Source organism: Cyanistes caeruleus, chromosome Z (assembly GCF_971803275.1).
Source record: "Cyanistes caeruleus chromosome Z, bCyaCae1.hap1.1, whole genome shotgun sequence".
Taxonomy (NCBI): domain Eukaryota; kingdom Metazoa; phylum Chordata; class Aves; order Passeriformes; family Paridae; genus Cyanistes; species Cyanistes caeruleus.
In genome coordinates this window covers 37823715-37838847 of record NC_141732.1, presented here as the reverse complement: position 1 = coordinate 37838847, position 15133 = coordinate 37823715, and the positions used below count along the sequence as shown (strand labels likewise).

General features: G+C 33.2%; 1 protein-coding gene across 1 annotated transcript in view; it reads right to left on the bottom strand.

The window, feature by feature from the left end:
* Nucleotides 1-2124: 2124 nt before the first annotated feature.
* SLC27A6 (solute carrier family 27 member 6) overlaps nt 2125-15133 on the bottom strand; it is a 37615-nt gene continuing 24606 nt past the window's right edge. The window contains exons 6-10 of the mRNA XM_023944977.2: nt 10197-10287; nt 8171-8369; nt 7478-7575; nt 5382-5512; nt 2125-3224 (exon numbers count right to left, since the gene is read on the bottom strand). Coding sequence (XP_023800745.1) covers nt 3048-3224; nt 5382-5512; nt 7478-7575; nt 8171-8369; nt 10197-10287 — 696 coding nt within the window. The 3' untranslated portion in view covers nt 2125-3047. The remainder of the gene's footprint in view (nt 3225-5381; nt 5513-7477; nt 7576-8170; nt 8370-10196; nt 10288-15133) is intronic.

Below are 15133 nucleotides of genomic sequence, written 5' to 3'. Positions count from 1 at the left end.
AAAAATATATACATTAAATCTCAAAAATAATTACCTTCATTTATCTTGATCTTTCTCTCATTTCTATTTTTAATAAATGAGGTTAGTAGTGCAACTCTCCATCCACACCCCAGCCACTCCTCATCTGCTTCTTTACTACTTACTACATGAAATTAAATTTCCCAGACGAATACTGGGACATCATTTTTCAGCAGCATTCAAACCCTCATACCTCAGCTTGTCCAGATGTTGGTCTGTGTAAAGGTAGGAAATGAACAGGTTAGTCTCAATATTTTTTCATTCTTAAAGGAAGATGCTTTGTGATGTCTGACATGAGCACTATCATTATTCAGCCTCACTGCAGGGCTGGTTCAAGAACTTAGGTATCTATGAGGAATGTGACATTCTGCTGGAACATGCTTCAGTGCATCTGCTGGCACACAACCTACTGGCTAAAAGGAAAACTACTGGATTGAGAGTAATAGACTGTTTTCCCCTTAGGAAATACAGAGCCTATATATTATTTTCTTGATGTCATGGACATCCTATTTCTTGGGGTAGTGCATGGAACAGAATTATTTTACTCTCCTTTGAAAATCAGCGGATTGCCCAGGCTATCTTGGTTACACTATAGAAAACATGGAAGAAGCTGGAACTCTGTATTTCACCAGTGCTCACAGCTGGGAAACAAACACTTGTAGGCTCCTAAGGCAGCTGTGTTAGAAGAGTCTCACTGCTGCTGAAAATGTACCCAAGAATTTGGAAACACCAGCTGGCTGATCCTGTAGTGGACAGAGCATGAAAGGTGGCACACAGACACTGTTCTTCCTCTGGTGCTTTCTCTAACACAACTACTGTTTCTGTTCACAGAAAGAATCTGCTTAATCTTAGATACTTTACAAAAGAAGTGACCAAATGTTGACTTTCATGAACAAGCTTTCAGGTTTTGTTTCTCTATTTTTTTTAATGGAAAAGTGTTTTCTTCTTTTTTTCATGTCTTTTTTCCCCTCTTATTTCTTGCATTTGTTGCATTTAAATGGTAGAACCTTTTCACTAGTTGTATATAGGATCAAGTATTATAAAGGTAAATAAATTTTAGAAGTGCTAAATATGTTATCAAAGCTAGGCAATTGATCTTACTATATTCTTTAGTATTCTACTATAAGATTAAACACACTACTGTGGATGTCAGCATGCCATATGTTAAAAGAAAAAAAAATCAGAAAAGAATTAATTTCCATAGAAAGAAGGTAATTTTTATTCTTATAATAAAAGGGGTCCCAAAGTATATTCAGCATATATCTATGTAAGAGTTAAAGAAGTTTTGATTTCAACAACCAATCCTTTGCTCAATTTCAGCCTAACATGCAACTTTGGGTTTAACTTTATAATAAATACCTCATTCTTACATTTTAAGTCCTTGACTAGATAATGACACTTCTATCTGTCTCAGTAAGTGGCAAACATCCCCCGCCCCAGATTTCAGCTACAGACACGCATTTGGGCACTACCTAAAGAAACAGAGTAAGTGGGACCACTCAGAAAATGCTAGATCATACTGACCCCCTTCCATCCTTATCCAACAGTTCTCTTCTCTCCCCATTATGTACTTTACATTAATAGCTACCATAAGGCATGATGTTGCTGTATTTGTTAACTGTCACTGGTTTGTAAATTGCAAAATTGCTAACTTCCTTATTTATACTGACAGCCCCATAAGGAATGTTGTGTTCAAAAATATGAGTAAGTTATGGTCTTTACATATTTTTCACTGCATCCTTGGTTTGGGATTTTAAAGAAAATCAGTTAAAGCAATAAGATTCAAAGATTCGTAAGTTGACATAGGTTCTAATGTCTTGTTAGATAAAGAAGGTAGAAAGACACAAGAAAATTATTTTTCAAGTGTGTTACATCCTATTCTTTCATGAGAAGCTAGTTTCATACCGCTGTTATGATGGAAGAGAGACTTAGGATGCCCAGTGTTGGAGAGAGTCACCCTTTCCGTATTCTCTGATACTGCTCCTGGCTGATCAAAGTGGGCATCACACTGCATTAGAAGAGGGCACTGTGCAAATAAACTATCAAAAGAGGCTGGAAAACAGACTTCGTGCAATCAGACTTAAATCAAACTGAGAAAGAATGGTATGTGGTTTAAATAATCTTATACTTTATTTTAAAACTTAGAAAAAGCAATTATTAGAACACAAAATCTAGTGTTTTAAAAAAACAGCTATATTCTATACTCAAAAAATAATTATCTCTAGCAGTTGTTACTAAGAGTATGGAAGCTATTTGTTACTCAGTATGTATGACATAAAGTGATGCAATAATTCTTTTTATGCTATATAAATGATTTTCCCCATTAAGCATGCAGATTTTCTCTGCCTATTGTTGATCTGCTATTAAACATTTCACAAGTTTGTTTTGTCTTCAGAATTTGACACTTCAAGCAGCCAGTTTAACACGTGAAAGAGCACAGATTATGACAGAAAAAAATCTCAGCAGTGATGTTATTATTTGGGTTTGGAGGACATTCTTCTGCTTCAGTTTCTTTTATCTTATATTCCATCAGAAAAGTCCACTACAGAAAAGTTTTTTTTTTCTTCCAATCAGTGTCAAGCCTTTACTTCTTAAAATACATATTCAGAATTATGAAAACTACAGAAAAAAAAAAAAAGATGTTACAGGCACATATTCTCCATCTAGATGCAACGTGTGACACAATATCAATATCAATATATGTTGATTCTTTTTTTACCATGTGTCATACTATGTATCATTTAGTACTAAGAAAAAGTATCAGATTCAGCATTTATATTCCAAAGTTAATATAAAATAGATTTCAGTTACGTTTTGAAAGCTATTTGCTTAGAAATTTGTCTCAAGAGGTAAAAATTATTAGTGAAAAATAATAACCAAGTGAGTAAAGATATACCTGAATGTAAATATCAAATATAAAAAACACTATTCTGGATAACTATATAAAAATACTGGTAATTAATTGCATTGATTTTTCATACAATAGCTTGTATAGACTGTCCCTTAATAGCCTCTTATAGGGTCAATTATTAAAGTTTAATTTTCCCAGATAAGATCATCTCATGTAATTCTTTGGTTAACAAGACATATGCCTTCTTAGAATTATCTAAAAAATAAAGAGGATCAGTAATTGTAGATGGATTAAAACCTTCATCCACAAGTCGAAATTTTTGTTGTTTAAATGTTCCTGTCATTTCCATTTTTTCCTGCAGTAGAGAGAAAGATACATTATTCAAAAAGAAGCCACTTTTCTTTTGCTCACATTCACATTTGTTTTTCAAAGTCTTACTTGATGTAAATCAGTTTATTCTCATTCTGCTGAAGGACTGGAGATTGTGTGCTGCTACGGACCCACACCAGAGACGTGGCAGATAAAAGCTAGAGCCCATTCCTTTCTGCATCCCTATGCAGTGTCTCTTTAGTGTCACATGCAGTGTATGCAGCCCCAGCATGCCCAAGATCTGCACAATCTGCACTGTGCACATTACAAAAGGAAACTACACACAACAAAAGGAAGCTTCTGAGAGTAAAACCTGTGATTACCAAGAACTTAATAAAACTCAGGAAATTTACTGTATCTATGACTATTTCCAGAACCCCTCACAAAAGGGATTGAAAGAATCATGTACTAAATCTGCCATACTCATATTCAGCCATATTCAGTCCAAAGGAAGATGGATCTTGACCGTACATTTTGTTTCAGACTGCTCCAGTGCTATTGTACTCCCTGGAAAAGTGGTGTGAGGCATCTGTAATAAGACTGTCTTCTCTATTCTAAATAACTCTACTCAGCCCAACTTTAGGACCTATCTTCATTATCTTCTCTTCTGTCTTTATACTTTTTTTATATATGCAAACAATCTCTGAACACGAAAAATTAAGTATTATATTCAAAAAAAATGTCATCTTTTTTATCTACTCCACACATTCCTACAGATTTTATCTACCTGCTCTGATTGGTCTAAGAAATGTTCTGACATCTTCTAAAGTATGATTATATGCCAAATCAAGCTTATGTTCTAATTTGTATTAAATTTAATATGTTTTTAATTTTTTCCCCTTGAAGTTCCACCCCCTCTGTTCCTTCTTGGTTAATTAACAACTGTATCAACAGCAATGCATTTGTAATGGAGGCATTTAAACATTAATTTAAACTCCAGATAGTCAATATCAATGCAATACCCAAGGTTCAGATTCATTTTGTCCAGTATAAAGGGGTTTTTGTACAGCTGTACAGGAGTGAATCTAGACTAGGTTCTCACAATTTCATAAACTGACTCCTGTAACCTTCTCAAGTCTACTCTTGATTCCTCACATCAGAATGCTGCTGGCAAGATATCTGCCTGGACTTATGAGATAGATTGATAAATACATATTTCATTTTCAAAGTCTTTCACAGATTTATTGTCTCCCCTCTTTATTCTGAACCAGTATTCCCCTCCACATACTAAACCAGTATATAAGATGGTTTAGTATAAAGAGGGGAACTTCTATAATAGTATAAATTCATCCAAAGATGGGTGGTCTAAGATACCACCCTCCATAACTTAACTTCTCTTTTTAAACAATGACTATTTTTTTGATCAGCTCCTTGAACTTTGGGGGCTCCTTCACAGACATTTTTCTGTTTCTCTTTATAGTGATGTTTGCAAAACACTTACCAGAAATGAAAGTGCTCATCAGACTTAATTTATCATGATTATCAATATTGTGTGCTTTTGGTACTCTCACATTTTTTCCTAGCTTTGTGTAGTCCACTGTATCATGTTTACATTTTTACACTCTGTGGGAGGGTCTATTTTACCCCCAAACTGGACAGTAATGCACAAATAAGGATGACTCTGGTGATTACTGTGGTGACAACAATAACACACATTTTTTTATTCATCTTTTCAATTTACTTAGTATCTTTTCAAATGTTTTCATATTTGTCATTGTTACACAGAAAATAACATTCACTTTATTGTGCATGTCCACTGTCTCCTGCTTTAGCTCTATTTCTCCTCTCATTTTCACTGAATAAAATGGATTTTAAATTCTTTTCTCCAGATGCAATTGTTCATATTTTTAAATCTGAATCTTCTTCTTTCACCATGCTTATGCTTCTAATCTCCCCATATCTTTTTGTATGATCTCTGTCCTTGCTCATTTGTACAATTTCTCTCATTTAAACATAATCTGCAAATTCACTGACTTTTTGTGTACTCCCTTTTCCAGGACTCCATTAATGAAGACAGCAAATACGACCAGGTCTAAAACTAATCTAGTGATAAGATGAACAAGCACTTTTTGTTATTCACTTAGCAATCTCTGTGTTTAAATTATGTAGATATTTGTATACACAGTACAATAATGCAACTTACCTGGACTCTTAAGAAAAGGGGACAAGCATAACTTGGTAGATAGGTCACTACTTGCTTATACATTTGCTCCAAGTCTAATGAAGCATTTTGCTTTAAAATAAGAGAAGCCATTCCTGCTTTTCCTTCATGATCTGCATGAAAGGAAGTGAGATGAGAATTTTGTAACATGAATGAAGTTGACATTACAAAAAAATACCATAGCATATTAACAATACAATAGTCATGTATCTTATTCTGAGTTTCACTAAAGCTGCAAGATCTCATTCATATTTTATGTGGTATTACATGTACTTGGAGATCACTCAAATAATCAATTAAGTAATAATGCTGTAAATGAGTGTGGTGGGTAAGACTAAATGGAATCCTATGCTCAATATAATCGATAAATGTGGATAAACATCAACAACATTCCACTCTCAAAAACAAGAGTGAAGAGCCTATTTCCTGGAGTAACCAATTATGTCTTCATTTTTGTTATATTCTCTTTCTCATGCCAATATCTTCTCAAAACTGTGGATATGAATTATAAGAGAGAGGCAGTTAAAAGTTCTTACTGTTTTGCCTGGAAAAGGAGAGCACTTTGGGTCTTTGTGAAAGAACAAAATGGGTGAAAGGTAAAAGCAATGAACGTCAGCTCTCAAAAGTAACTAAACACTTTAACCATCAGCTAGTAGTAACAGCAGAGATGTTCTGCCAAGCTTATCTTTGTTTTGGTTTAATTTTTTGCTAATGCTACAAAATCTAAGGGATTTGATTTGTTTATCCTTAAGTGCAATTATCAAGACAGTCAGAAAAACTGAGTATATAAACAGGTAAATGTTGTATAAGAAATTAGCATCCCTCATACTTTTGAATCTGATTTTCAGACAGTCTTCTGTTTTCTTTCATGTTTTATGTCTTTAAAATACACATAAGTGACACTCTTTCTCATTTCATACTCCTTTACCATTTTGTGATGGGTTTATCCTTGCCAACAACCAAATATCCAGCCAGCTTTGTGCTCAATCCCTTCTGCCATGGGATGGGAAACAAAGGAAAACAAGGCTCAAGTGTTAAGGTAATGGCAGTTTCATAAGGGAAACAAAAGATACATGTACAAGCAAAGCAAAACCAGGACATCATTCAGTATTTCCCATCATCAGGCAGATGGCCAGCTCCTTCCTGCAGGACAAGGCCTCACTTGGAGCAGTGTTTTTTTGGGGAGACAAGCACCACAACCACAAACCTCTCATCCTGTTCATTTCTCCAGCTTTAATAACTGAGCATGACTATCATATGATACAGAGTATGGCTTTGGTCAGGTTCAGCCCACTGTACCATCTACATCTCCTCCCAAGTTCTTGCTGTCCCCAGCATTCTTATGCATGGAGGAAGCCTTGGTACTGTGCAAGCTCTGGTCAGTGGTAGCCAAGCACTATTAGGTTATCAACACTGTTTTAGCCACCAATGCAAAGAAGTGCATCAAACAGTCTCTGATATAGAAACTTATTTTTTATCCCAGTGAGACCAAGCATGTACTTTTTAAAAAGATTAAGCATGAATAAGAATCAAGCCCATATGATCTCATGAAAAATAACAAAAAACTCTATTAAAAATAAATTAATGTATTTTCTTCCTTAAAAATTAATTTTTCTCTTTGTTTTCTTTTTCAGTTTCTTCTTGGTTTTGCAAATTAACTGTTTACAGTTATTTTGTGAGGCAAAGTAAAACAAGACAGAAAAATGTCTTCACATTTTTTCCTTTAAAGCTACTTTATAATTACCTTGTTGATATTTCATTTTGACAGATGTATCTGGATTCTGCACAGATGTGAATTTACTAGATATTCATGTTTTAATTTAGGTTATGTAGCTATCACAAACGCAGGTACGGTACACTTTCAAAAATACTCCTTATTGCATACAGATAAAAAAATGCATGATTCACTAGCTCATTCACAATCAGATAGTATTTTCATTATCTGTATCTACATTTTAGCTGGATATTAAACAGATGACTCAATCAAACATGATTAATGTTTAAAACATGAAATAGAAAGAGTTATGAGAGTTAGCAATCAACCTGGGAGAAACAAAATGTATAACTCAAGCTTTTACCTGGCACAGACACACCATACACGTTTGCTTCTTGTATGAAGTCCAACATTACAATGACATCAGAAACTTCTGTAGTGGCAACATTCTCCCCTTTCCATCTAAAATGTGTGAAAAAATAATTTAATCCCATGACACCTGCCCTTTTAAAAAATCTTTAGTTTTAGAAACTCCATTCATTTCAGACTAACACTACGTCACATTTTTTCACACTTGTCACATTGGAATTTGATCACCAGAAGAAAATGTTTCAATTCGAATCTTACTGGGTACTATAACATTTAAGGGACATTGAAGGTCAATACAATTGTTTGCAAGTTTTTTACATGTATATAAATGTATCAAACATGACCAATCCCTGCTACTTGAGACATTTTTCTTCACATTAGTATCTGACTTCCTTGCTCATAGAAAATCCATCAATAGTTATATGCTTACTGAAAAGCCCATTCAAAATTCTGGAAGACCTATGAACTATTCTGAAAATGGACATTTAACTCATATACATTTAACTCATGATTATTACTCATGCAACACTTGTGACAAAATTAAGCCTGTACCACCCACTTCAGTATCATTATAAACTACATCACAATAACAGTAAGTTGAACAGTTCCAGCTGAAAACAAATATAACCACATTCTTTTAGTCTATATATCTTTAATGAAGAAATATGAAAATAAACCATAACTGTACCTGAAGGTATCTCCAATCCTGTCCCAAAAATACAGAAAATTGTCATGGTCTTGAACCATTAGATCTCCAGTATTAAAATAAAGATCTCCCTTCTTAAATACCTCACAGAGTAATTTCTTTTCAGTGTGTCTTTTATTGCCGGCATAACCAAAAAAGGGGTTCTTTGCATTGACTTTGGAAATCAGAAGACCAGCTTCACCTATACAGAGAAGTTGAAAGAATATAAACCTAAAACATCATTGGACATTTCTGTACCTGACATTAATATTACTTTCAATATTGTCCACGCAAACTCACAGTCACTTGTATTTCTTGCTTGTGACTCATCAGTTTTTTCACCAGAATGGTCATCTATCAATTGTAAACTCACTAGTAGTTTATTATCCTCTGAAAGTGCACAATTCAAGTTAATACTGAACTGACTCCCCACATGTTACTGAATTTCCATGATGAGTGTCAGCTTTATCAGCTTCCTAATGAAAAACTAGTGTTAATCAAAAGTAGGTGCTCATAGCCCAGGCACTATGTCCCTATTTACTCTCTTTTCAGAAGTTCTGAGAACTGAAATTACCTCAGTTGGTTGGTGCCTGGTGTTAATAACACCAAGCTTGTGGGTTTAATCTCTGTGGGGATCATTCACTTAAAGAGTTTGACTTGATCCTTGTGAGTCCCTTCCAACTCAGAAAATTCTGTGACTTCTTAAGAATATTCATTAACGTGAGATAGCATCATCAGCTTAGGTTTTGGTGTAAAATATAAAAGTCCAATAATTTTTTTTCCTCAAAATTAGGGGGAGTAGGGGAAAGGATTGTACTCTAATGCATGTAGCATACCAGGGTGTTTGTTAGCAGAACATGCAATAATTGTATTAAATAACCTTTCTGGGAGCAAGTTCTGAACAATATAGGTTAAGAGTTCCATTACTTTGCAACAGAGACAAGAATTATAAACAATAAAATATATTAAAATGCTTCCAAAAGCAGGCACAATTTTTAATTTAAGACTGCCTCCTTAATAAAGAGCTGTGCCTTTTTTTTCCATAAAGTGGTAGTGTTTAAAGCAGCAGTATTTAGTTCACTGGTACTATCACTGCAGCCATAATGCTCTGATGAAATAAGACATGGGTAAGACAGAGATTATAGACAAAGATAATACTTTTCATTAGACTGAGTGGTGTAGTTGGAAAAAAAATTTGACCAAGTGTCTAATTAAAGGACATGTTCCCTTCACTGGTCAGTCTGGCATCCCTACAGTTAAATTCCTATAAAATTTCAGCTTTTGGGGACATATCATCTTCAAAGTACCCATGTTTGATTATCAGCTGTTAGAGAATCTCATAACTCCTTTAAAAAATCTGTTTCAGCTCCCCATTAAAGCTGTTTGCCTGACCTTTACTATGAGTTTTTCTTGCTTCAGTTTCAGCTGTTACCTTCCCACAGTACAATGTATGCTCCAGAATCTCGTAACACTTTGTGTCATGTCTAACATAACAGAAAAATTGTCTAATCATGACTTTTCATAAATATTTTTAGGACAGCTATAATCAAGCAATTTAGGTTTTACGTTATTTGGTTGGTTTTTGTTTGTTTTGTTTTGTTTTTTTAATTATTAAGCTGAATCACATCACTTACTCAGAAACTCTTAATCTCTCATCAAAAAGCATTTGCTCTAATCCACCAGTCCTTCCTGTAGATCTCTTAGGCAACCATTTCCTTATGTTAACCTCCTTTAAAAAACACAGATGTCACTATGTATAAATTTAAAGATAATACTATAGCATCACTTTTGAACACTACTCTTCTGTGAATATATCCAAGGATCTCCTGAGTGCTTCCAATACCAGCACTGGTATGTTTATTGCTGTTTTATCTGAGATCAAAAATCATATTGCTTTTTTTCAGAGCAAAGAGTAATAGTTAATTTGGTAAACTGCAGTAACACAATATCAAGGCTCCTTAAAACAACTCTGTTAAGCATTTTTATTAAAATCAATAAGCTGTAATATCCTATTAAAATACATACTTACCTTTCTTAACTTTTTCACACCAACCATGCTTATTTCTAATTGGTTCATCTTTTTGGAAATCATACTTGATTAAATCAAATGGGAAAAAAAGCTAAAAAAGGGAAGAAGTCATCAGTTACTCATCTACACAGTGACATCTGGTGGCAGCAAGCATACATAAGGAAACCTGTATTGTCTTGCTCATCTGAAAGGAGAATGCAGTTTCTTTTAAAACTGAAAACATTCTATATGAAAATCTATGCCATTTCTTGGAGGTAAGCAACATCAAAACAGTTTTTTAAATGAAGACATAGAACTGTTCTGTTGTTGATTTTCTTACAAGTTATGGGATCCATATCATCAGTGAAAGAGCAGTGTGAGTCAGCATAATAGAGGCATTATCTCTAGTATTTAAGTGACATTTAATGGTGGTAGCTGATAGGACATGTTCTTGGGGTCTTCTGGCACTGAAAACAGCTGGCAAGAGAAAGGCCTCACAAAGGAGTATCTGCTTCCTGTTGGGCTTAACTGTCGCTTAACTAGCCTCAGTTCTTCCCTCTTGTTTTCTCAGGATGTTGTATGGTGGTGGAAAGTGAGCACCAGCAGCAGGGTACATCTTGCCATGGCTCCAAGCAAACTGAAGGAGAGGACAAGATCTCCTATCAAAACTAGCAACTGCAATACTTTTTTTTTTCCTTCTTTTTTTGTTTTCTTTCTTCTTTTATTTTTATTTTTTTTTTTCTTGAATATATAGCATTTGCCAATTATTTTCTTTCATTTTTCTGCTGTGATATGAATCCAAACTGCACCTTTAAGAGACATTGCCTGAGACTATTTGGACAACTGTGTTTGCAGTAGTCCAAATTGTCTCTTTATTATTCTAAAGAGACAATTTGGCCAGCTTGGGATTCCATGTTGCCTTCTCAAAAAGAAACATATCAGCAATTTTTAATAACTAGTGAAACTGAGGTAATTATCTTTTCCTGAGAATTCTTGTCAATAGGGGAAAAAATTTATTAAACATATATATAACTGCACTCTTCACAATAAAGAAATACAATATAACTTAAGGAGGATTCTATGAAAGTGACTGAAGTAAAGGGTAGGATGTTAAAATATAAACCTCTTTCCTTTTCTGCCACTAACTTGGCTGAAGAGTTGCATCTTTAGCCTAATTTGAAATGTTGTTGTAAATATATGAAATTTTTTTTTCTTTAATCTGAAAAAGAGCAACATGAATCCCACAATTTCAGTTTCATATGGAAAAATTTGGTTCATTGAGTCCTATCAATGTGTTTTTCTTCTACCTTAAGTCTGAAACAGAAAGTTATTCTTAAGAGTTGATCAGAGGAAAAAGGTCACAGCCTGCAAAATAAAGTAATGATTCAAGAATAGGACACTATTTTAATTAAGTGAAAGGTAATAATTTTTATTAACATCACATTAAACCATTTACCAAAGTCAAGAATCTGAGAGCCAGAATGTTTTCCTCAATTAGAAAATAATTGTTTATTCTTGAGGAACAGAGTGGTAGTAGGTCTTTTTTTTTTTTTTTTGGCTGCCTAGATTTAACTGCTATTCTTTTTCATTTTCTTTTTACATTGATATTTACTTTAATAGGTTTCATACGACCAAATGCAATGAGTAATATAAAGAATATATTAAAATATTAAAATATATAATACAATTTTATATATTTTATATATTATATAAATATAATAAGAATGAAATGGTATAAAATTAAATGTTACTCTGTTTTTGTGTCTGATTAGAATAGCTTAAAATAATGCATCATATAGAGTAGTATTTTGACAAGATAGTTTTTGACCTCTGAAAGAATGAAGAATTTGAGTTCTTATAAACACTCAGAAAACTGTATTCAGTATCTGAGACCATCTAAAAACCACTGAGATTACTATTATATATAACTATACTATCTTCTATACGCCTTTTTGCCTACAACTACAGAGTATTAAAGAGGCTAATAATAATAAAAATAATGAAATTTAATTATTTTTAATAATGAAAATATTTTCTTTATTTTATTTTATTAATTATTATTATTTTTATTAATTTTATCATAAATGTTATAATTTTATTATTTTTTCTTTTAGTACAAAATAAAAAGAAAGTACCACATCTTGTATTAAATATGCATAATGAAACTATATAGAGACTGTGCAAACAGCTCTGTCTGCACAAAAGTCTTTTCCAAGCAAAATTGTTCTGTGATTCTAAGCAGCTTGCTTTTCATATTAAATACCAGGAAATGAAAGCTCCATAGCAAAGTATTTAGTCTGGGCACAGACTAACATTTGGTTCACCTCATTATTTAAATTCTAATGGGACAAAGACCTGAGCTGTTGAATCATTACCATATTATTTTCAGAGTACTGCATGCAACATTCATCATTTTAATCTACATCCTACTCTCTGAAGCATGACATAAATGTAGCAAACAAAAAGCATCATACAGTGAGCTGAAAGTGTGCTAATGTGCAATATTGTCTACTACTATGCTGCCTAAATGTTATGTAGTAACAGCTTCCCTCACCTTTTTTTTTTTTTTAATTGATTAGAAATACATGCATTTAAATATTGTTTTGAAAAAAGTTGTGCAATTACTAAAATTTCAATTTACAGGGAATGTCGAAAGAACCATTATGAGAAAATAGAGATCACAAGCTTTTTATTACTGGTTTGAGAGATTAAGTATTTTTTATTTCTCTTGGTTTCTAAAACAAAGCATTACATGTTTCAAGCATCTTTAAAAACTGAAATATAAGAAAAAAAATATTTGGAGCCTAGTGTCATCACATTTTAGAGACATTTTTAATAATACACTTGAAATGCCTTATTTATGCTGTAAAGAGCAGACACATAGGTCCCACAGAAAACCAAAGTAAACAAAACCAAGAGACAAATCTTTTAAGCTGTGTTTGATATTAACTGAACAATGACAAGTAAGAATACAATACCTTAGAAAACACTTGTAGTACTTCAGATTATTTTAGCTCAAAATTAGTCAAACGAGAAGAAACATTAATTTTCCTTGGCCTAGGAGCTTCTATTGCTTGGATCTATACATCAGTATACTTCCTTTGAACCCAGTTTTCCAGGATCTTAACATTTATTTGAAACTACCTTTATTTTTAAACTAAAAAATTTGTCTTCTGCCACAGGCTCTATGACTGCATGAGGAAGTGCATAATACTAATTCTGAATGGCTGTGTGAAAGCTATTTTATATGCTGAAATGATTTAAAATTTGTTGTAAGATCTAAATGTTTCTCAGCTCAAAGCTGATTTTTATCTATACAGTTTGCATATGAGATTTGGATTTCTGTGATAGTTTGCATATCCTTGCTTAAAATAAGGAAAAATTACATTTACAAATAAAGTTTGGAAATTTTTTTCTTTTTTTTTTTTTTCTTTTTTTTTTTTCTTTTTTTTTTTTTTTTTTACCTAATGGTTTTCAGGTGAACATGCCATGGGTTATTTTTAGCCCTTCTTATAAGCTTCCTTGGATCTCATTAAGCCCAAGTTCCCTTGTTGTCTGCCATCAGAATTTATTTCAGTATAAGAAGGATATATATATTTGATAGAAACAAATTAGGGTCTTTAAAATTTTTCCCATATCACATTTATATAAATACTCATATAATGTATGTCATATATAACATAATTGATTATTAACATTAGCTAGGTACATATGTACATCAGATGTAAAGATGTAAAGATTAAACAGTAATTTATTATATTACTGTGTTAATCAAGACACTATTTTTTGTAAAACATTTTAAGTTTTACCAGCTAAAAAGCTATCCAGAGGCTTCTACTTTTCTGTTCACTGACCCTATGTAAACATCTTTATTGAAAGATTTATTCATATTCTAGAGGGATGCTTTCATGCACATGAACTAATCCCACTTACATAAAGAACACATTATGGAAAGAAACAAGTGCAAACAAGATCACTGCTTTTAGTTAACGTCTTAAATACAGTAACTGCTGTAACATTCATCTTTCTTCCTATTACCTTATCTCTTCCAATTTTTTTAATGAAAATAAATGTGTTCTGTAGAACCTTAATATTTATCCACAAGCATTTATCCCCAGCCCTTAGCAGTTGGCAGAAGTTACTTTGCTCATTCTGAGAGCTCAGTTTGCCTCTTAAAGCTGTAATTTTGTCTGTATTTCACCTTTACAAACTGTGCCATTGTCACTACCTACCACACTACTCTTTTTTTCTTTCTCCTCTGCACCCCACTAAAAGTGTTATACTTTGAAACTTCCTGCTATTATTCCCTCTATACTCTCAATACCTGTATCTATAGGGCTTTGTACTGCATTTACTTTGTTGCCAGCTGAGCAATTATGCTTTAGGAAGAGAGCAAGTTTGTTCCTTCTCCTTTAGTGTATCACATACATGAACACACAAGCCTCTTTTTCCCAATATCTCAGTTATCTTTCTTTCTATTTCCATTTTAAGAAATAGGTGTTTAGAAAATCCCTAGAAAGCGTGTTAAAGGGTACCTAATGCTGTCCTGCGTGTCAAGAGAATGTTTCAAAAGCTGTTGTAGCACGTCTTTGAAGAAACAACAAATGTTAGGAATTGAGTGGATGGGCCTTGTCTGTGCCATTGTCTGCTTTAATGCAGGAGACAGATTTTCTTTCCAACCTCAGGTCTTTCACAAGTCAGTAAATCAGAAATAATGTTCCTCTCCTTTACATATGACTAGTTGTCTAGTTGATGTCATCCAGACTGAAGTAAAGCAAACAACAGCTACACTTCAGAAGGCATGGTTTAGTAATCTGCAAGCTGCAAAATGCATTTTAAATAAATGGACAGAAAAAATGCCTGAAATAAGTGAAAATTAACTTATCCATGGCATTAAAATATGTATTTAGTGTCACATTCAAAATCCTCAAAGTACTTGATTAAAAACACAGGTGATT